Raw genomic sequence first — 22,592 nt, forward strand, 5'->3', positions numbered from 1 at the left:
GTTCTGAATGCTTACAATCAAATTACAGGAACAAACTTCTACGCTAATTGAAACCACTAATTTATTCCACTAATTGTAAGCTTTACCGTTGTCACCCTTTATTTACTTGAGAATTTGCAGAAAAAAATGTTAGGTGACCCTGCTATTCTTTATTGTTAAATGTTACTTCAATTAAGATATATTATTGCATAAAAAAACAAATATAGTATTTAGCAGACTTTAAATAATTCTAATTACCTGTTGATCGCTGGGATCTCTTGTTCCAGACATAATCATACTCTTTACAGCTTTCCAGTCCGACAGTAAACATTCCAGCGCCCTTCTACTGAATCTAGGTGGTTCCAAATCATGTTCTGGCATATCGGATTCTATGTCAGAAGACGGGGTTTTATTTCTTGAATTAGTCCTTGGTCTACTTTTACTAAATTGTCTCTGCTCTTGATTTTGCCTGCCCACAGTTTGTACCAAAAACAGCAAAATACTTTCGCCTCTCGAATTTGGTAAACAAACTAAATTAGTCTCTTTGACTAACCTGCTAAGTAGCTCAAATCTTACTGACTGATTACCCATAATAAGTGCCTTGCACTTACATTTCTCCCAACAATCACAGTAAGCTGTTGGAGAAGTTTTCTTCAGCTTACAATCGTGGCCTTTGTGGCAAACCCTAGCGCACTCAGTACAACAGCACAGGGTGCCTGTTAGGCCGCAGGTGCGACATTCGAAAATGTCTTGATTGATGTGCTCCGCTCCAGTCCATGTAAAACTACATGTGTCATTACAGCATAAGACGTGTAAGGGGGAATGATCTGGATTAGAACCCTGAGGAAATATCATCTCTTCCCGTTCTTGAGGTGTGCCTAATTTAGTTATTCTCTCGAATATCTCTAAAGCTGCTGGGTAGCTTCGCGACGAGACAGCTAACATAAATGGAGTTTGGCCTTGGGCATCTTTAGAACACAACAATTCAATCAAATCGCTTTCAATCGTGGAAGACTCGTAAAGCAATGCATGGAGAATTTGCATGGCATTAGAACGTCGTTCTGATGGCTCCAATACATTTCCCGACATTGTATGATTATGACTGCTGCTTTTATTCGCTGCGCTACTTCCTAGGCTCATTATACTATCTTCGTCTCCTATAAAAGGTATGTGTTAGATTAAACAGCAACAAAATAATATACTTTCATATATTTTATCTTCAAAAAAAAATAATAAAAAACCACATTTTTACTTGACAAATAGACAGTAGGATTTGATCTATTTAGTGAAATAAATTATTAGTGGTTTGAAAAAAATACTAATTCGAGGAGCAAAGAGTAATTAATAACAATTAAAGTTAAGCACACAGTTTATTGAGCACTCAAAAAATCAATTCATGAGATATCCGATCTCATTTGGCCTCGAACCGGCGCGGCGTGAATGAGCAGTGTGTATCAATAGATTTTACACCTTTCCCTTGGACAACAGCACGATACAGAGTTTCGAACAGGTCACCCGTCCATCCACCAGTATCGCCTTACGTCGTTTAACTTCGGTGTTCTAATGATAAAAAAAGATAAATAAAACGAGATTTGGTACGTTAGTATATGACATAAATCTGAATTTATTGACGTATTCAGTTGTTTTCGGTCACTTCCTGTTTCACCAGAAAAACTCTTAATTTTTAAATGACACTGTCGGTATTTTTTTTTACTTTATTCAAAAGAAAATAACACTCTGAATAGAATGACATATCATAAATTGTAACATGTGGTTCATAATGACAATTTGACTCAAAATACCAAGAGTGTGGTACCAAATTATTTGTAAAAAAAACGTTTTTTGCAAATATGCTAATCACCCTTGCTTCATTTGAAACAAATGAGATATCATTAAAAATACGATTTGGGCATCTTTTAACTGACCAGAACAAGACACGAAAAACATTAACAATCAAATCTATTTTCCAAGGCTCCTTGATTAAAAATTAGTGTTTTTAACACAGCCATGTGGTACTCTAGATTGAAATCTAAAATGTGTTTAAAATCTAAAATGTTGTAATAATTTCCGGTGAAACAGGAATTGTTATTATTACTAATTTATGTCATATCCTAACAACAAATCTCGTTTATCTGAAAGAATCAAGAAATTATAGGAGTGAGCGACTTTTGAGAAACACCCGGTATATGATAAATATCTAGTTAAGATCACATATTTCAATGTAAAAGACTATAAGTTGATTCTTCGCTAAATAGACCAAATGTATCCATCCAGTTTGCATTTTAAACTTTAAAATCTAAACCACTGTTTTAGGATGACCAGGCTTGTATAATCAGTATTAGTCAAACTTTGCCTTGAGAAATTAAACTTAACTTACCTGAAGCGACATCAAAAGATTCTGGCGGCCAACTCTGCGTGGGAATAGGATCTTCCTGAATAAAGTGATCATCATTATCTTTATTAGAGGTAGGAGTGCACATATTAATAACCGCGTGAAAAATATTTCTATTCCCATCGCATCGTTCATTCAAAATCGACGGTCTGGTAAAACTCCCCATTTTATTATCCTGGTCAAGTTGAGTTAACACCTGTCTAACGCCTTCAGTATCGCATCTTAATATTTTCGGCATTAGGAGTTGCTGTTCCAACGCAAATACCACTATCGCTACTTGATTTTTCATATTCATACTTGTTCCAGTTAAGGCCATCGTCCCAGCGGCTACACATTTTACTGGTGGTAAATCTAAGAATTGCGGGTCACGAATAGCATCAGCGCAGTCCTTAGCCAAAGGATAAATGGTGTTGTTCCCATCGCGTAAAATTAGCACTGAATCGTTGCTCTGAAAATGTATTATTAAAAAAAGTTCTCACGTTTAGAAAGAAGACTTACTTCGCCTGCACAGGTGAGATTAATCAAAGATGGGTAGAGTCCCATAAACGCAGCGGAATCGCTAGGGAAAGGATTATCTTGCTCAACACGTCCACTACTAATATTAAATATAGCATAGCTAAGTTTGGTTCCATTTCGAACGACAGCGTGAATGCCTTGACCATCTACAGCAATAGTTAATATTTGACCTACGTTCTCAGAAATTTGAATCCTACGCGGTGTCCTTTGGAAACAGTCTGGTACTCTCGAGTTTGAGCTTGATTTGATTACCTGTATTAAAAAAAATAGAATTTTCAATGGATTGTTTAGCTAGTTTGGTAAGAATTACGTAAAATGTAAGTTATGTACATACATTCCCTATCGTAGAAGAAAAATATCAAATTTTCTATTACAATTCATAATGGGAGTATTCCATATTTAACTTCCCTCTTTTTATCATAAAATGAAAAGAAAGACAGAATTGCCTTTATACAGTGGTCTTATTAAGGCATGTAATTTATGAGAAAATTTTACTTCATGTAGGAAACTATACTAGTAGTAAATCCTAGTTGATGTAGGACACTGCAATAGTAAAGTCGCAAACCAAGGTAGTTAGTAAAATTAGTTGTAAATAGAAAAAACAACCGATAGGTTAACTGTGACAAGAATCACCTTATCTACAATTATCTAAACGCGGAAATTATCATAAATGGTAAAATTGACATTCACAGGTTATTTTCACAACGAAAAACAAAATCTATTAAATAAGTTATCCAATACATATCTTTAGAAAACTGGGTAGATTTATCTTAGATATCAGCTTGCCATTTTCAAGGTAGTGAGAACAGAAATAAATTTCTGATTTTTTATTAAATGTAAATAAAAATATTATTTAAAGCGTTTCTAATGTCGAAATTTCTTAAATGATAGATTTTCCTTAATAAAAAATCCTTGATAGTGATTATAAGAGCTTTGAAAAAATAGTAGTAGAAAGAACTCCTTGTTTGAACTCTCTTGATTTGCAAGGTTTTATTCGTTTTTGCTTACAAATAAATATTCATACAATTATTACTTGTGTTATTATGTAACTTTTTTTATTCGTTTTTGCTTCTAAATAAGTATTTATACAATAATTAATACTTGTGTTATTATGTAACTAACCGTTCTGTTTATTATTTGTTACTGAAATGGCCAAATTTGAATTGTGTTATTAAAATTAGTAAATTTCAGTACATATTATTTTCTTTATTTTCCATATTTCTCAGTTTATTTTTTTTAAGTACGTGTATAAACAATAATGACATACTAAACGTCATTGGCAGCTACCATACTAGAGCTACATCTAGACTTCTTTTACAAGAACATAAACATTTACAGTATCTGTAAATACACCGGTACCAACTGATTTATTCTAAAACTAAGATAGATATTTGAGGCGTGAAGTTGCAAAACCGGCCTTACCCATTTAAAAGAAAATTGCCTAATGACATATATATTAACAGTGGTCCAACATAATCATAGTCCCAAACTGCAGTAAAAGTAGCCTATTCCTATATAAAATTCACTACAAGTTACGTTACTGCTGCAAAATCTGTCTTATCCACTTATATCCGCTTTTTATTGTCATTATTGTTGCAAACCCCGCATTTCTTTGTAGGCTTTTTACACAAGTATAATATTACTACTGACGTTTTATCCATTTCAAATCCTTACCAAATTTTAATAAAATAGCATATATATTAAATCAAATATCTTGCTGTAGCAAAACCCGAAATATGCACCTTACTGCAACAAAACGCGCCATATCCGAATTATTTATGTTTCTTCTCTTTAAAAATTAACTATTAATTTTTATTTCCAGCCAGTTTTTAAAATAACCTTACCTGTAAATCGTCTTTTCGCATCAGCCGACAGTCCTGAAAAATATCATCCAGATCTTTAGCGGCATCTTTCTCCCTGGAGTGCGAAGATGGAAAACGGACGGCTGCGTATGCGCCATCTACCTTTAGTACCCTCCCAGTCGGAACACTCCGTACGTCCTCCACGAAAATGACATCTCTGAGATGCCATTCCTCCTCATCTTTGCGATTATCGGTATTTATATCGGCAACGGTTACTACCAATTTCTTTTGACGTTCTACAGCAGATAAAAAGATTGTAAACAATATTTCACATTATAATGATGTTCACTTACTATGACTGGTACTTCCTGTATCGCTGCAAGTGCTTGAAGCTGGAGACGGGGGTGGAGGCATATCAAGCCTATCAGTGTTTTCTTTACTATTAGAGCCTTTGGAGGAAGTTGCTGCAATAGAAAAATATCTAGTATACAACTTTGTCATTGAATTTTGCTTTTAACATAAAATATCCAAACATACTCGTGACAATACGAATAAACCATTTTTATAATAAAAATACTTTTTTAAGGTTTTGAAATACGTATCAATATTATTATAAATACATATAATTTTGAAGAATATTTCAAGTAATTATGTCTTAAGACACTTTTATTGCAGATGCAATAAATTGTAAAAAAATATTACAGTATTTTATAAAATTTGAACGAATTCAATATAAACATAATTTGATAATTTAGTGATCCTGTTGCATATAATCGATACCAAATAAACTTCTAGTTACATCATCGAGGACGCGATTATTAAATTCATTGTTGCCAACCAACATATTCGGCGCCAGGCTGACTAACTGGAATTTAAATTTCCCGCTGGCGATTCAGATGGTAGTTCTGCTGTAAAAAATGCCGCATCAAGTTGCCACATTTGTTTATTTATTACCTAACATTTCCATGCTTTTGAAACTTTAGTTTTGTATTAAGAGTTTTTGGTTTAAGAGAATTGTGTTGTAATACTTTAAGCTTAGCATTCTTTACTAGCCGACCTAGCAGTCAAAAATTGTTCTTTTTAGAACTGCTTGTAGTGCGAAGTGTACAAGATGCCGAAGCAGCTTAACAGCTGTTGCAAAAAACTCAATGCAACCTTATTAGAACATTTCGAACGGGAAAGCGGTAATAATGACCCTTTATATCCCTTAAGTGCTGTTTAACGAGGTAAATTTTGTTAAAGTAATAAATAACTGTTTATATATTTATAATTAATTAATTTTTGATTCCTAAAATTTTTTCACGTGACTAAAAGTTTATTTGGCATGATCTATAGTCAGATTAATGGATAAACCACAATGTCATAGCAGTAGTTTACTACTGATCAAATATTGCAATTCAAGTGCAGCACAACATTTAAAAAAATATGTTCAAACACAATATTTCTTTTCTGATTCCAATGTAACAAAACTTCTCTGGGTTAAGATTACTTACGTTCAGTTAAGGCTTCATCCGTCCTCTTGTTGGATGAGCCTTTCTTAATTACATCTAGAATGGTAACATATAATGCATTAAAGATGAGTTGCAAAGATTTAGCGCAAGAATTAATTCTCCTGTTCCCCCTTGTTAAACTACTTTACTTACATAATGCACAGGAGCTGGTACTTGCTCTCTCTTCTTTGTTGACCTTTTCGGTTGTGTGTGGAGTTTGTACATTCATAATTTTAAATGTACAAGTATCACTTAGTGTCCACGCGGCAGTTTGAAGTTGGCCCATTTTCGGAACACCCGCAGCAACGGTAAAACCTGTAACGAAAAATTAAAATAGAATAGTTGGAGATCCTTATTAGTGAGATTAGAAATATTATTGCAATCGTCGATATTTGCAAATGCGAGTATTAAATTTTAAATGAAAAAAAAAAGTATTTTTTCTCAAAGATTAAAGGATAATTCACAGTATACCCGGCCGTGTCTGTGCTTGAAGACTTAATACGAACAATGCCAGAGTTCTCGAAAGTGGAACTGGTACCAATTGCAACTGATGAAGACAGAACAACACCTGCTTAAAGGACAAGAAGAAGGGCCTATCTTCTCCATTACATCCATTCTCATAGTCCAGTTTCAAACATTCTGTATCGCGACGATATATAAGACGACGATATTATTTGTTTTTTTTTACATATTTTGAAATTTTTTAAAAAATCAAACAGGGTGTTCCAAAAAGTTGGGTAATTTCTTAACCACGATTCTGCTTAAACTGCTTGACGTAAAAAGCTTATTTTTGGCAAACGGATTTTTCGAAAGTCAAATTCCAACGAGATGAAACTACCCCTCAAATATTACCAAGTTATATAATAATATCGTCATAATGTGTTTTCTCATGCTGACATAAATGTGAGAAAATTTAATCCAGTTTGTATGTTAATGGAAATTCTTGCTTTGCTTTATCATCACCATTACAAATGATTAATTCGACGCGAACGAAGTCGCTGGTACACGCTAGTATTTTATAAAAATGAATAATCCCGTCAGTTCTCTAGACGGTCTGCCGTCATAATTCAGTTAAAAAAATGGACAAAAATAATAAAAAATGTTTTTTTTCGTCTACACAAAAGGATATACTTGATTTGTTTTGACTGATAACAGATAAGACTGTCAGGTAAACGTTATGTGTCAACGGGGCTTAAGAAAGTTTAAGAGCCAAATACGTCTTTTATTATGTTTATTAATATTTTTACTTTCATAAAAGATCAATATTTTTAATTCAAAATGAACTGAAAACAATACATTTTAGAAGATAAAAACGTGATAACAGTGAGACTTCGCTGATGTTGAACTTACCAACAGCGCCAGGTTGATACATCGGACTATTCTTCATGCAAACTTGAGAACCGGCTACAATTTCCGATTGACTTGCAGAAGGCCTTTGTTTTCTGCATTTTGCTCGATATTTTTCCCAAAGCCTCTTCCTTTGAACAAATGGTAAAACTCCCCTAAAGGAGAAACATAATAAAATCAAAAAATGTTTGGAAATCTCTCAATGCCAACTTACCACCAATACAAAGCTCCACTATCTAGCTTCGCAACAGTATACAATGGGCATGTATGCAAAGCGACGATTTTATCACTTTGAAATTCGTTATAGGCTTGAGCAGCATGTTCTAATTTGTTTGAAGCAGGAGCCAAAAGCTCATCTAACCATGTCGCAACTTTGCCTGTTTCAGTGGCAACAGAACAACGAGTCGAGCAAGCGGACAAATGAACTACTTTCTCGTTGGTCAAACTTAATGGTATAGTTTTTGGATGATGTATGTTAGGATTCTGCAAAAAAATAATAATGTAGGAATTCAATCTAAATATGTTTCATATAAAATAAAAATGCATCCTTAATAAAATATTTTTCAAAAATTATGCCTTGAGCGCCTCATGATAGAGCTAAAAAGTATTCTTTCAGGTACTATTAAATATTAAAAACCTTATAACAAATATCTAGAATAGTCTATACCTATTTCATTAACAACAGTACGCGTAGAAGCGTATCTACGTACGAACGAACTACTTTCTCACTGTGTATGTGGTGTCAAACTTGGATTAGGTTTATAGGGTGAGTCCTAAATAAGTGCAAATATTTTTAGGGCTAGTATACAGGGTGGTCCGAACTGTATTCCGGAAACTTCGGCAGCATATTCTGCAGATAAAAATAAGTAAAAATGTTCGTATAGATGTATGTCCAAAATGCTTAGTTTTGGAGATACAGGGTGTCACTATTTGGATTAAAATTGGTGTCTGGCAGCTTTTTGACATGAGAAATTCGATTTTGATGTCAACATGACTCCTACTAGTAGAGGGCGCCGCCTACATATTTTTTAACTGGTTTGAAGAGTAATAACTTTTCGTCCGTACCTGTATAAAACTACTGAGTAAAAAAATATACATTTACGACGCTTTTTACGTAAAAAAGGTCTCTTAGTAAAAATCGCTAGGAGTAATGGTTTTCGAGGTATTTGGAATCGAAATTATCAATACCTGTCATCACTGACATAAATTAAACATGCTGACTAAATAGTTATTAGACTGAGATCATAAATTTGAAGTTTTGTACCAAAAGTTCAACAAAAACTGTTTTATCATCATTTTTTTGCTCGTAACGATTTTTACAAAGAGATATTTTTTACGTACAAACCACGGAAATGTATATTTTTATACAGGTACGGACGAATAGTTATTATTCTTCAAAACAGTGAAAACACATGTAGGTTGCGCCCTCTACCAGTAGGAGTCATATTAACATTGAAATGAAATTTCTCATGTCAAAAAACTCCCAGACACCAATTTTTATCTAAATATTGACGTTACTTCAGAAATTATTTGGAAAAAATGGAAATAAAACTGAAATTTTTACACCCACTATCTCTGAAACTAAGCATTTTAAGATCTACATTTACACTTACTTTTTTACCTATTTTTATCTGCAGAATACGCTGCCGAAGTTTCCGGAATACAATTCGGACCACCCTGTATTTCGACCCCAGAAATACGACTATTACGAGTTTTTTTCGCGAATTTTTTTTAAAAAATTAAGAATTTTTGGAAATTTTTTTAGTTCATAATTTCTTCTTCACATAATTTCTTGATAATATGGCAACAAAATATAGGTAGTAGATTAAATTTACAAGAAAGAAAACCCAGAAAAGAACCAATGGTTCTCAACATTTAAACAAAAAATCATTTTTTTTGAAAATTTTCAAAGTAAAATAAGTCGGTTATTTTAGACTTATTGAAAAACTGTAAAGAGAAAATAAGTTTCTTTTATCAACATCTCCAGCCTTGAAAATATTTACACTTATTTAAGACTCATCCATATATTATTATTATATTAATGATAAATCCTTATGACAAATATTTAGAATGGCCTACGCTTGTTATAGTAGTAAAAAAACGGGTCGAGGAAAACGGACAAGTGAACTGCTTTCTCATTAGTGAAACTTATTGGTGTAGTTTTCGGATTATGTATGTTCAGATTCTGCAAATACACTAATGCAGGAATTTCAGCAAAATATAACATTTAAAATCAAATAAAAATATGTCTTAAATAGTTATAAGAAATAGGTTTTAAAAAATTAACAAGTTTAAAATATGGTCATATCAGTTAAAAAGTATTTTTTTTATTAAATATTGAAAAGTCTTTATGACAAATATTTAGAATGGCCTACGTCTGTTGCAGTAGCAAAAGAACCAGTCAAGCAAACGGACAAATGAACTACTTTCTAATTAGTCAAACTTAATGATATACTTATTGGACGATGTATACATAATCCTGTAAATAAAATATAGTAGGAATTCCAGCAAAATATAATACATCAAATAAAAATGCTTTTCAAAAATGAATGGCTCAAAAATATGGTTATGAGAAGAGTTAAGAAGGTAATGGAAAAGTGGTTTTAACAAATATTTAAAATGATCTTACCTCTGGATGTTTATAAGGTTCATGTTCATTCCATTTCCACTGATACAATTGTCCGTTAGTTGAAAGTGCTATCAGTTCACTATATAATGTGGCTATTTGACTAAACTTTGGTGCCGGCTCCGGCCAAAATTCTAAATCATCTGATATCCACAATGGGCAAGAACTCTCCTTTTTCTTTTGATCGGAGTCTTTTTCGTAAGGATTTTCTCTCAACGCCGACTCCAACCATTTTCGTGGACCGAAGTACTGCCTATCTCGCCATCTAGAGAAATTTTCTCTGTCTCTATCTGAGCTGTTACTTCCGGCACCTCCTGGTGGAACGTCTCTATCCGGCAAACGACTTCCGCTACGTCCACTGGTTCCACGGCTAAAAATTAATTTAAGTAATTTGAAAGTGGTAAAAAATAGAGTTGAATGGCGCTTTTTGTTTTTGATTTTATTTTTATTGAAAAAAAAGATGTTTAAAACATGTTTTATTTAGATTTAAAGAAATGTCTAAAAGAAGTTTAAAACAAGCAATAGTGTTTTAAAAACATCTTTTTAAAAATGAAATGTTTAAAACAACGCTGCTTGTGATACCATACAAGTCAAAACGTAGTGTAAAATGTCAACATTAAAGACAATGCTGGTCCAAAAAGATATTTTATTTCAAATTTAAGTAAATAGTGCACAATGTACATAATACAAACTGAAATGAATCACTTACTTTCTAATTCCAGCATATCCAAACATATCTTCGGAAAACATAGCATCCGCATCGATAATAACCGAATGATCTGAATGAAATCCGCCGTCAAGTAATGAGATTAAATCTTCGGGCACGTATGAGTCAGCGGCATCGTCACCTTCTTCTCCTTCTTCGTCGTCACGAGATAGAAGATTGTTTACAGCCAAATTGACGTCGAGATTTGTTCTCTAAATGGATAAAATAAAATTCTAGTAATGTTTCAATAAAAAAAAGATGGCGTTGAGAAAAAACTGAAAGCCGTAAGAATAGGTTTCTTATGTTGCGACGAACCTTGGCAAATAACTGTCGCAAATTCCGAAACAGAGTGGAAATCACCCGTGGTAAGCCAAGGTTTGGCGAGGAAAGAAGTAAATCCGAGGTTTCCCCCTAACACTACTCGCGAAAATATATTAAAATTGAATAAGATACAAAAACGAGAGAAATAATCTAAATTAATTAAATAATAGACAAAGAGTCAATATTCAGACATTCATATATCGAATCGGCATTTCTAGCTATGGGTGTCAATTTTCCTGTGTATGAAGTAACAAGTCAAAATGCTTAGAACAATAAGATGAAATGAATAAAAAAGAGCTAGTATTTTCCCAAACACATTAAATTTAGCGTCGGATTAAGTGGTTATGTAATAAACGATTCGCATTTTTCTCTCTCTCTGACCTACAAAATCGCCATAGCAATTCACTCCAACACATGGAGATACAGACCCACGACTAAGACTTCTCTTGCTGATATGGAATACTAATCACTGGAAATCTCTTTGAGTATACAGAATATTATATTTACGTTATTTTACTGTACTTTCACTTAATATACCACTTAAATTATTTATAATTTTGTTAACTACACAGTTAGTATATAATATCTAAATTATTTTTTGTATCTAAGATTACACTTTTGAAAGAAGCATAGAACATACCTGTAATTCGCGAATAATCAAATTTCTGCTCTTTCCCTGCAGAACAACTTGGGCTTGCGAGACTAATTCCTCTGGGACGTATGGAGCGGGTACTGTTACCATAGGACGACCACTACCCGAAGTAGAAGTTCCTATAATGACTGGATTACCTCGACTACCTATTAGCATACAAAATATATGAGTTAGCTACCTACTTTAAAAAATAACCAGATTTTAGATTATTTTAATATTAGTCAAATGTCAAAAGTAGATATTTTCCTTATAATTAATTCCTAAAAAAATTAAATAATTAGGAATTATTTCCTAAGAAATAATTCCTCGATCAAAAGTAGATATTTCCTTAAAAAATTAAGTTAATTCTTTTTATGTAACTTGGGAATAGTCAGTCAATAGCAGTACTCTCGGAATAAGACTACCGAAATATCATTGCAATTGTCTGACAGAAATAAAATGTAAAGAATAATTGTATATATTTTCTCAAACTGAGTTTATTTTTTGCGATTTCTTATGTAATTTATCAATCATCAGCATTGTTGAAAAGGACCAAAATTTGCCGCTTCTAAGTGGAATTAAAATAGAGTAAAAATAGCGGTACTTTTATATCATCTAGAAATTTTAGAAAAATAGAGCGTCCGGCACCATCTCTCAGGGATTGGATGAAGACAGAAAAAGGCCAGTCAAATAGATATCAGTAGAACTGACATGTCTGTGTATAGAGGTGGAACCCCAGATGGAACACCAGTTGATATAGTCTGTGAAACGAATGAATAACTTTGAATTTGACAGTCCCCGCGGGCTTTTCTAGTGTTAGTTTTATTAGGTTAGTAATATGGAGTCTTTTAAGCCCTCCATAGTTAGCAACTTGCGGCCATGCTGATGCAATGCCGTCTCTAATAGAACAGCCACGGAGCGAGATTTATGACGTCACGCTAGTTAGATACTATGGATTAATAAATATGTTGTAGAATAAGTACATAGAAAACATAATTATTCCTCGCATATGTAATTTTTTGGATTATATTCGACACTATTTTTTTCATATGACACAACACTGATGAAGGCTATAAATGTTAGCTATGTTTTTTCTTTAACCAAAAAATGAAAAACCAAATGAAAACTTAATCAGCGTTTTTCCCGAACCTAAATCCCAAGAAAATCAAAAATTTTAGAATAATTTTACATATAAAATGACAGCGATCTTTATTTCATAGCCATCGCTGACGCCTTTTTTTCTATATTGTATTATTTGCAAATATAATTTTTCGAACATTAATGCTTGCAAAATATACATATAAATTTTGTGAATGCAAATAATAATACATCACTATTAGTAGATATTGAATGTTTTTTGTTAAATTAGATCGATTTTCAAACCCCAAAATTTAAAGTATATTTTACATTTCATTCATTATCTTATGTACCTATTCATTATTTGTATATTGTAAAACATTTGCTGCATTTGTATGGTTCATAGTTTATTTGCCAAAGTATTTATTACTATAAATAGGTATATATATTGTATTTATTAACTGTATATTATGTATATTTCATGTAAACTATATCATTTTTAAAATACAAACCAACGAGGAAAAAAATACGAGGAATAATTATGTTTTCCATGTATTCTACAACATATTTATTAATCCGTGGTATCTAACTAGCGTGACGTCATAAATCTCGCTCCGAGGTTGTTCTTTTAGAAACGGCATTGGTCTGATATTTAGAAATGTCAAAAGCTGATGACATTTTACTTTTGTCAATTATGACATTTCACGTTGATTTTTGCAAGAAGAGGAAGAACTGTCACTTGTTTTATTATTTTCCTTTTCTATTTCACGAAAGTAAAAAGAGTTACCTATCTGATTCGTTCAGGCACTCATTTTAAAGAATATCAGTAACTTTTTGGATAGAGGGATTTTATATTTGCCATGTTGGTAAAAAATAACGGTCAAAATTCAAAGTTATTCATTTTATAGACTATAATTATTGATAAAAGTGAATTTGTGAGATATAAATCAAAAGCGATTGGGATTTGTCTTTCTAGGGGCTTTACAATAATGTAATCTCCTTAGATAATATAAAGTACCTCAATTGAATTATCCATTACTTTTGGAATCAACATGATGTATAATGACAGAAAATAGATATTTTAGATAGACAATATATATAAATTGGCTATTTTCTTAATAGATTAAGACAGAAAAGCTTTATTATAACATATTTGTTACTCATATTTTACAAAAAAACGAAAGTAGATTTGAATTTGGAATAGGCGAAATTTAACTTAATGCTTAGCAAGCAGCAACTCTTCAGAAGTCTCTGATAAAATAGTATAATGTAAAAAAAAATAATGTAAATATTTGAAAGTATTTTTAGACATGATTCATGTAATGGTTACTATGTAATTAACTTTAAAAAATTATAAATAAAAAAAATCTGTTCGAGTAAAAAATAGAGTCAAGCATCCGCAATGTCAGCCATCACTTGTGCTCAAATTAGAAAGAAGTACTAATTATCTTAATCAAAGAGTTTTATAATTAAATGGACCTAGACTTTGTTGAAATTTTCTACAATTTTTATTGCCATAATACAAAGTACACTTAATCATAAAACTTCTATTTAGATCATATTGTATGGCGATTCAACCCTAGCGCCTTGTGCTAATAATAAAGAAATAGCAAGTTGGTTAATGGATTCAAAAACGGACAAGTTAATACATATTTTTGTATATACCGGTTTGGCAGATGTACTGCAGAAATGTGAGAGGAGAGTTTGTTTAACGCGTCAGTCATAATGGAGGTGGAAAAGAAGAAAGCGTTGTTCATTTCTGTCTAACCCTAGACTTTTAATATGCGATTCATTCAAATACATGTAAACTGGCCTGTAAAAAATTCATTTGCTAAATTAATCTGCCATAAAGACTATATCCATGCCAAATGGGGAATGTAGACACCAAACCTATTTTTTCCGACCATGCAAATTCTTTGTTATAATCGGAAAGATTCTAATCCATTAATAAGCCTTTGAACTCTGTGGTTCCTAAACCCATCGAGAAAGACAAATTTTAAAATTGCAAAAGTATTATGTTCTTTCAGATTATGATAATAATGGTTTGGTTGCCGAAAAATATAGTGTCGATAACCATTCACCATTTTTTAATAATTATTATATTCGATTCACCATTTTTATAACTCTGAAGATGATATACAAAAAATAAACTTTAACAAATCCACTTTTAATCGCGTCCATTAAACTTTGCATCCGAATTTATCATTTATTTTATATTACCTAAATAAATAGTTTCTTCAATCACCTATGCCTAATTAGTTTACATAATCAAGATCATCAATCACTCCGTACTAAAGCAAATAAATTAATTATATTTACCACTATTACTGCCACCTCTTATAGCTGTATTACTTCTTTGACCTGTTATCAATCTTGAATTCGCTCGGGTCCTGCAACCTCTGCCCCCTCCTGCAGGTTTATTTCCAGCGCCACCACCAGAGCCTCCTCCAGAGCCACCATTGCCTGAACCCCCATTTCCGGCACCTCCAGTGCTACGCAACAACCAAGACCTTTGGTTGTATAAAAAATGTGTGTTAAAATTTACTGATAAATATAGTGATTAGACAGGATTACAAAATAATGGGTTGGTTCCAACCCATAAAAAAAGCGCAACCAAAATCATCGCATCGTTGCGCAATATAAATATGCGTTTAGACCAGAACACGATTGCACTGATCCACCACAAATGCTCAAGTGTAAACGGTTATGTGTGCACGCTAACCTTGTGCGTTTATGTTCGCGAACAGCAGAAGTGTCGCGCATCGCCGAAGCAATGTCACTTTTAAACAAAGTCAAACCAAAATAGAGGTGGGTTGTGAAATCGCAGTCCGCTACTTTGTCACAGCTCCACCAACGTCGCAGTATGTGACTGCTCCAGTTCCAAGAAAATCGCAGTGACATTTCGGAGCAGTTTACAAGTTTAGGACATCTGCGCTCGTGAGTAGCAATAGGAGCAATAGCAGGCAATAGTGTAAATTCTGAAAATGCTCCTAGCCCCGTCGCCCGGTCAGACTGTTCCAGTCACAGTCGTCGCAGGTCGCAGTCGACTGGAGCATAGTATATTGAGTATATTCTGTGTACTGGAGCTGTTGGGAGTTTGGGAACGGGAAACGTAGCAGCGTTCGCTTTTTCTTTCATGAATCTAAATAAGATATTTATGTATTATATATTAATCACAAACAGATGTTTTTGACAAAGGTAATTTTTAACTTGTTAGTATGTTTATTTGTTAGTTAATTTTGTATCTGTGTTTTGTTGTATATCCTAAATCTTTTATTTGATCTTATACATTCATATAAGTTTTATTATTTATATCTATTTTTAAGGTCTGATGATGGCTAAATAGCCGAAACCGGTCACTAATAAAGATTTTTTTGACAGTTTCGACTTTGAATTGAATATAACATTAAGTTTTTACCATGGGCCACCACTCTGTGAAAATGAACAGACTCTTTAAGATATTTATAGCAAAGTGCTTGGTACTTAGAAACACTCAAATTCTTCTGAATAGACTAAAAAAATATAGCAACATCTATCAAACTAAGACATCAGTATAGTACCGTACAGCCGCGATTTTAAGAGCTCTAGGGGCCCGTAGTTCGGAAAAGTTCGAATCTTGTTCGCAAGGGCCCGGGAGGCTTGGGGCCCGTCGGTGACTTACCCCGATTGCACAGACGTTAAAATCGCCACTACTGATCGAAATAAAAAACGGCGTCCAGTTGGCTTGGAAATGACAATCGATAACATTCCCCATAAATTTTACATATAAAATGCCAGCAATCTTCATTTCATAGCTATCGCTACGCCGTTTTTTCGATCATATGATATAAATAAATAAAAACTAGACGATGATGTTGCCTATCATAATCACACCTATAGTCCTGTACTTTTTTAGTAAATGCAACGAACGGTGCCGAACACCGAGTGCGATTTTTCGGAGCAATTAACCTATAAAACTACATTTTTAATTTATAGGTTAATTGCTCCGAAAAATCGCTGCTACTTGTCACAGTGCTTTTATTGGAGCAGTCGCAGAGCGTAGCAGCTCCACAAAAATCGCAGACTGGCCCACCTCTAAACCAAAAACTTGCTGATTTTAAGTTCATCCATATATTACTGATAACACACATCGAATAGCTCCTATTTGCGCAAGAGAGTTACAATGTGATGAAAAAATTTCATTCCTTTTATGGAATATCAATAAAAATATTTTATTTTCACAAATCTAAAGCCGAGGGAACAAGTGGCGAATATTACAATTCATTCGCAGCCCCATACTCATGCGCTGATACAGTTCGTCAATGCTTTGATTTGAGGCGTCGATGAGATGGTTTGTGCAGCGGTTCTGAGCAATATCGGTTTTTCGGCAAACCATCAAACAAAATTATCACGAACGCAATGAACGAATTTCATCATATTGTAAATAATTAGTAACCAACCAATCTCAACGGGAATGTGTAGATAATGATATCCTATTTAACCCCTCAAAAGTACCATTCGATCCCAGTGGGGGAAGTTAGAAAAAAACCGCCGCCATCATTGATTTTTTCGTTTTTTTTTCAAATATCTCCGTTTGTATAACTTTTTTCGAAAAAACTAAAGATACGTTTTTTGTAGAGAATTAAATTTAGAATATTTTACTTTTAATCATTTGTTTTCTAAAATAAATAGTAATAGAGATAGAGCAATTTTTTACTATGCGTTTTATAAATCTACCAGTTTTTTAAACCATTCAGCTATAATTTTTGTGTTAACAGTATAGTGTTAATAAAACCAAGTATAAATTTAAGCATTAAAACAATTAAAAATAACGTTTAAATATTATTTATTAAATAAAATTATTGTTAAAAACATTATTATTAAATTAAAGTTATTAAATAAAATCTGCTATGACGTCATCCTAAGCGTCATTTTCGTCCTCAACTAAAATACAAAAGTTTGTGCAACTGATTCCGTAGCACTGAACACGCTTTGAAGAACATTTAAGACCCGGTTTTCTACAAGAGCAATTTTTAAAGCACTGACTCTCTTTGGAATTGCAAAAGATTAATTAAGTAGGTCAGGACATCTTCTGTTGATTGAATATGTGTCAGATTGCCTTTTTGATCTTTCTTCCATCCATATTGTAAAGGATCTAACTTCTTACCAACCCATTCTTGAATCTAAAAAGTACAACTTATACCATTTTCTATAATAGATATTATCTTTACAGTTGCCTGAAAATATGTCCTGAGTAAATGTAGTTTTGCGGAGATAAAGGTAGTCTTAAGGGCTTGTCTTGATGTAATCCTATTGTATAGAGTGTATCTCAGATGGTTAATATGTTTAATATAGCTTGGGCAGTGAGAGAGAGAGAGAGAGAGAGATATAGCTTTAAAAGATAATCCTGACTGAAACAAGTCATCTTAGTTAGCATTTTTTATTTCTAAAAATACGTCGAGGTATTGACAAAGATCGTTATCTTTTTTCAGTACCGACAGGCACAGTCTTTTTATTTTTATAAATTAAAAGGAGGTAGTATCACAGCCCAAGAGAGAATGTAAAAACAATATCTGTTTTTTTTTAAATGTGCCATTTTGTCTTGTAGCTCAGATATTTTATTTTTTATTATATCTTTTGCTGCTTTTCCCGGACGAGGCATGGACATATTTTTATGACATAGATAATTCCACAGCTGTTGAGGCGATAAGAAAATCAGCATCCCTTGCCGCTACGTATACAGGTATACCTACTTACTTGATTTATCTTCGAAATAGGTTCCAAAGATCATTATAAATTGCATTTCAGGTAACTGTAAAGATATATCTATTAGAGAAAATGTCATAAGTTGTACTTTTTAGATTCAAGAATGGATTGGTAACAAGTTAGATCCTTTACAGTATGGATGGGAGAAAGATCAAAAAGGCAATCTGACACCTATTTAAGCAACAGACGATGTGGCGCCTCCTGACCTATTAAAATTAATTTTTCGCAATTGCAAAGAGTGAGTGCTTTAAAAATTGCTCTTGTAGAAAACTGGGTCTTAAATGTTCTTCAAAAGTGTGGTCTGTGCTACGGAATCAGTTGCACAAACTTTTGTATTTTAGTTGAGGACGAATATGATGCTCAGGATGACGTCATAGCAGATTTTAATTAATAACTTTAATTTAATAATAATGTTTTTAACAATAATTTTGTTTAATAAATAATATTTAAATGTTATTTGTAATTGTTTTAATGCTTAAATTTATACTTGGTTTATATACATATATTAATACTACACTTCGCAAAAATTATAGCTGATTGGTTTAAAAAAACTGGAAAATTGCTCTATCTCTATAACTATTTGTTTTAGAAAAAAACGATTGAAGGTAGAATATTCTAAATTTAATTCTCTACAAGAAACATTTCTTTACTTTTTTCGAAAAAAGTTATGCAAACGGAGATATTTGAAAAAAACGAAAAAATCCAAGATGGCGGCTGTTTTTTTCAAACTTCCCCCACTGGGACCGAATGGGACTTTTGAGGGGTTAAATAGGAGATCATTATCTACACATTCCCATTGAGATCGGTTGGTTACTAATTTTTTCTACCTCAACCTCCACATTGACTGGCCTATACTGCAAAATTTCCAAGCATTCGCGTTCACAAGAAATTCATTCTCAGGAGCGCTATTCTGTACACGGCATCGACAATCGTCGGTATCGGTAAGTTACCGATAGCTATCGGGAAGCACGACCAATGAGCATCGTCGTTAATTATTGTTGTCATAGTTTTAGCTGTCATTAATAGGACATATGGCAAATTTGTACCGACGACTATCGGTATCTCTACTGTGGAGTTAAGAAGGGGACGGTAGAGATACCGATCCTTACTATATTAAAATACTACCTTAACAAGACGCTCATTGGGCGTACGTACCGAGAGCTGTCGTAACTTACCGATAACGATGATTGTCGATGTCGTGTGCAGAAAAGCGTTAGTTAAGATTATCGTTCTTCGGATTATGGAGTCTCTATACTATGTATTAAGATTTTGTTGAATTTGATGTAGTCGGATTTTGCAGCAAAGTTTTGTTGAGAAAATTCAATGAATATCCAATTGGATATGTGATGTTTTTGTTGCTGAGTCTAATATGGATAGGGCCCACTTTGTTTACCCGGAATCCGAACCGCGGTTCTCGACCCTATCATGGTCAATGGCCTACCGACTAGGCAAATGCCTAAATCAAAAAAAAATTCAAACTCTGGATAAGGGAAAAGCAGAATGTCCACTGGAGAAACAGACAGGGGCACAGGCACAGGACCATCCATGGACCTAGCTCTAAAGCCGCAAAAGAACTGCCAATGCTTAGCAGGAATAAAGTGCGGATTACAATAGGCCTCTTGAAGGGACCCATGGCTGTCAAATGTTACCTGAACAAGCTCAACCTGTATCAAGGAAGTCTTTGCTGCATACTCTTCGATAAAAATCCTGAAACAGCGGAGCACATAATATGTCACTGCGAAGCTCTGGATCGCAAGCGACACTTTTTATTTGGGAAAGCTAGGCTAGAATCGGAGGAACTATGCTCCCATCCTATCAAGGACCTGCATAAGTTAGTGCAGGGTATAGGTATATCAGAATGGGTGCAGATATAGAAAGGGGACAAACACAATAGGCCTCACAGGTCGCAGTGTTTCCGGCAGAGGACGGCTCCGTGTTGGGGAAAAAAAAGTTAAGCGACATTAAACGATAAAAGTGGATGGACGGGTGGCCATCTGGAAACTGTTGTTCCATTGAAAGTGTAAAATCTATTGACAAACACCGCCCATTCACGCCAGGTTTGAGATGAGATCAGATATCTTGTGAAAAAGAGTTGATTTAGACACTCGCCAAGTCGGTAATTCATTGACAATATGGCCGAGGACCGCAGTTCAGATTGCGGGTAAACAAAGTAGGCCCCATCCAGATTAGCCTTAGCAGCACGAAGGGAATGTTTGAAAAAGAGTTGATTTAGACACTCGCCAAGTCGGTAATTCATTGACAATGATATGGCCGAGGACCGCAGTTCAGATTGCGGGTAAACAAAGTAGGCCCCATCCAGGTTAGCCTTAGCAGCAAGAAGGGAATGTTAACTTAAATTACTTAATATATTTAGGTAAGATAATGTATTTATGTCTTGATTAAAACTTTATTTTAAATATAAAACGAAGTTATTTATTTGCTAAAATAAAATTGATAGAAATATTAAACTTGAGTCATTGTTAGCAAAGTCTGGCCAGTATACCTAAATGAAGTTTTATTTGTTTTTTTTTATGTTCAAGTAGAATTATATTTAAATTTGTTAACAAAAGTATCTCTCTAAGATATTGTTTCTTTCATTTATGGAAAATATAAATCTTTAAATTTAGAACTTTATGAACTATAAAATACACTGAATGCTCTTTTAACTCACCTTTTTGAATCATTTTTACTCAAATCTAATCTATCAGAAAGAATATTATAAGATACTCTGCAAATACGACCATCTTCTAGAAGCAAAGCAATATAAACTGAACTGATGCAGATCTTCTTTATACCCACTCGAAGGTTTGACAAAGCTGGGTGTAAGTTGAGTCCTAAGCGATTGATTCTGTCAGCAACTTCCTTTAGCCTAAAGTTATTGAAAAAAAAATATATTTCAATAATTTCTTAGCTAATAATGAATATTTTCAATTTTTATATCTAGAAAACTCAGGTTGGGTTAAGACAACTGATTATCATTTAACAATGAAACATTTCTAAACAAACAAATGAAACTTGACAATGAACAAAAATTATAAGTGCTTTAGAAAGAAGGATTAGAAAGAAATAAAATTTAATATAGTAATAATCGATTACCAGTAGGACCAATATCTCCTTGTAATTGAAAAAAACTAAATCAAATCTTTCTATTGCTTAATATCATACCTACATAAAACATACCGATCAGTATTATCTCTGGTATTATTTGATTAAGGTGGTAGAGTGACAGAATTTATATTACATACTTTAATTAAATTTTTATTCTTCAAATGACACTAAATTGAAGACACAAAAGTATACATGAGTTAAATACCAACAATTACCTACATAGTACGTTTTTATTAACAAAGTAAAATCTACAATAACGTGGTTTCGATTACTTGACTGGAGTATAGGAAAAATAGCATGAAAACCGTTCATTAAATATGTCGGCGAGTATACCCAATCATTCTAATAATTTCAATGATACTTATGTTACAAATTAAACCATTTTCTATTTTTTCAACCATACCTAATAATAATATACATAGAGTCTCGAACAACTAAATGAAAACCAAATTTACCGACACAAAATTATCTAGTTGATGTAATTCATACAAACGACATTAAATCGAAAATGGAGACCTCCATGGCAATAGTTTTACCGGAGTGTTTAATAGTAAAAACTCATACCTGTCGTTGAACTGTTCTTCAGTTCCGGGCAAAGGATGTACAACATATTGTAATGAACTCATTATTTACAAAAAAAGCACAACTTTCACAAGTAGAAACTCTGAAAATACTGCACACATTTTTCGCAGTCCACTCACGACGAAAAACACGACGCCATATTGTATTAACTAGTACGAAGTTTGTTCGAGAATGTTACGATTTTTGACAGAAGGAAGTCAACGACCTGTCAAGTGAAGTTAGCGATAAACAAATTTTTAATTTTTGATGGACAATCACTAGCTGTGAATA

General features: G+C 33.2%; 1 protein-coding gene across 11 annotated transcripts in view; it reads right to left on the reverse strand.

Annotated features, from left to right (window-relative positions):
* Positions 1-22,489, reverse strand: part of LOC115891592 (E3 ubiquitin-protein ligase UBR5) — a 46,303-nt gene extending 23,814 nt beyond the window's left edge. For 7 of the 11 annotated variants that reach the window (XM_030912098.1, XM_030912101.1, XM_030912092.1 and 4 more), the window contains exons 1-15: positions 22,305-22,489; positions 21,304-21,501; positions 15,207-15,397; positions 11,820-11,977; positions 10,862-11,070; positions 10,156-10,522; positions 7,741-8,009; positions 7,530-7,681; positions 6,333-6,494; positions 6,183-6,236; positions 5,043-5,153; positions 4,732-4,985; positions 2,870-3,139; positions 2,357-2,819; positions 238-1,136 (exon numbers count right to left, since the gene is read on the reverse strand). In XM_030912098.1, the coding sequence (XP_030767958.1) occupies positions 238-1,136; positions 2,357-2,819; positions 2,870-3,139; positions 4,732-4,985; positions 5,043-5,153; positions 6,183-6,236; positions 6,333-6,494; positions 7,530-7,681; positions 7,741-8,009; positions 10,156-10,522; positions 10,862-11,070; positions 11,820-11,977; positions 15,207-15,397; positions 21,304-21,501; positions 22,305-22,366 (3,819 nt within the window). In that variant the 5' untranslated portion in view covers positions 22,367-22,489. The remainder of the gene's footprint in view (positions 1-237; positions 1,137-2,356; positions 2,820-2,869; positions 3,140-4,731; positions 4,986-5,042; positions 5,154-6,182; positions 6,237-6,332; positions 6,495-7,529; positions 7,682-7,740; positions 8,010-10,155; positions 10,523-10,861; positions 11,071-11,819; positions 11,978-15,206; positions 15,398-21,303; positions 21,502-22,304) is intronic. The other 4 variants (XM_030912099.1, XM_030912094.1, XM_030912102.1 and 1 more) reach the window with 2 other exon arrangements.
* Between the last annotated feature and the right edge of the window lie 103 nt (positions 22,490-22,592).

The sequence above is a fragment of the Sitophilus oryzae genome, unplaced genomic scaffold, assembly GCF_002938485.1.
Source record: "Sitophilus oryzae breed Bouriz unplaced genomic scaffold, Soryzae_2.0 scaffold_1188_pilon_pilon, whole genome shotgun sequence".
In the NCBI taxonomy this organism is placed as follows: Eukaryota; Metazoa; Arthropoda; class Insecta; order Coleoptera; family Curculionidae; genus Sitophilus; species Sitophilus oryzae.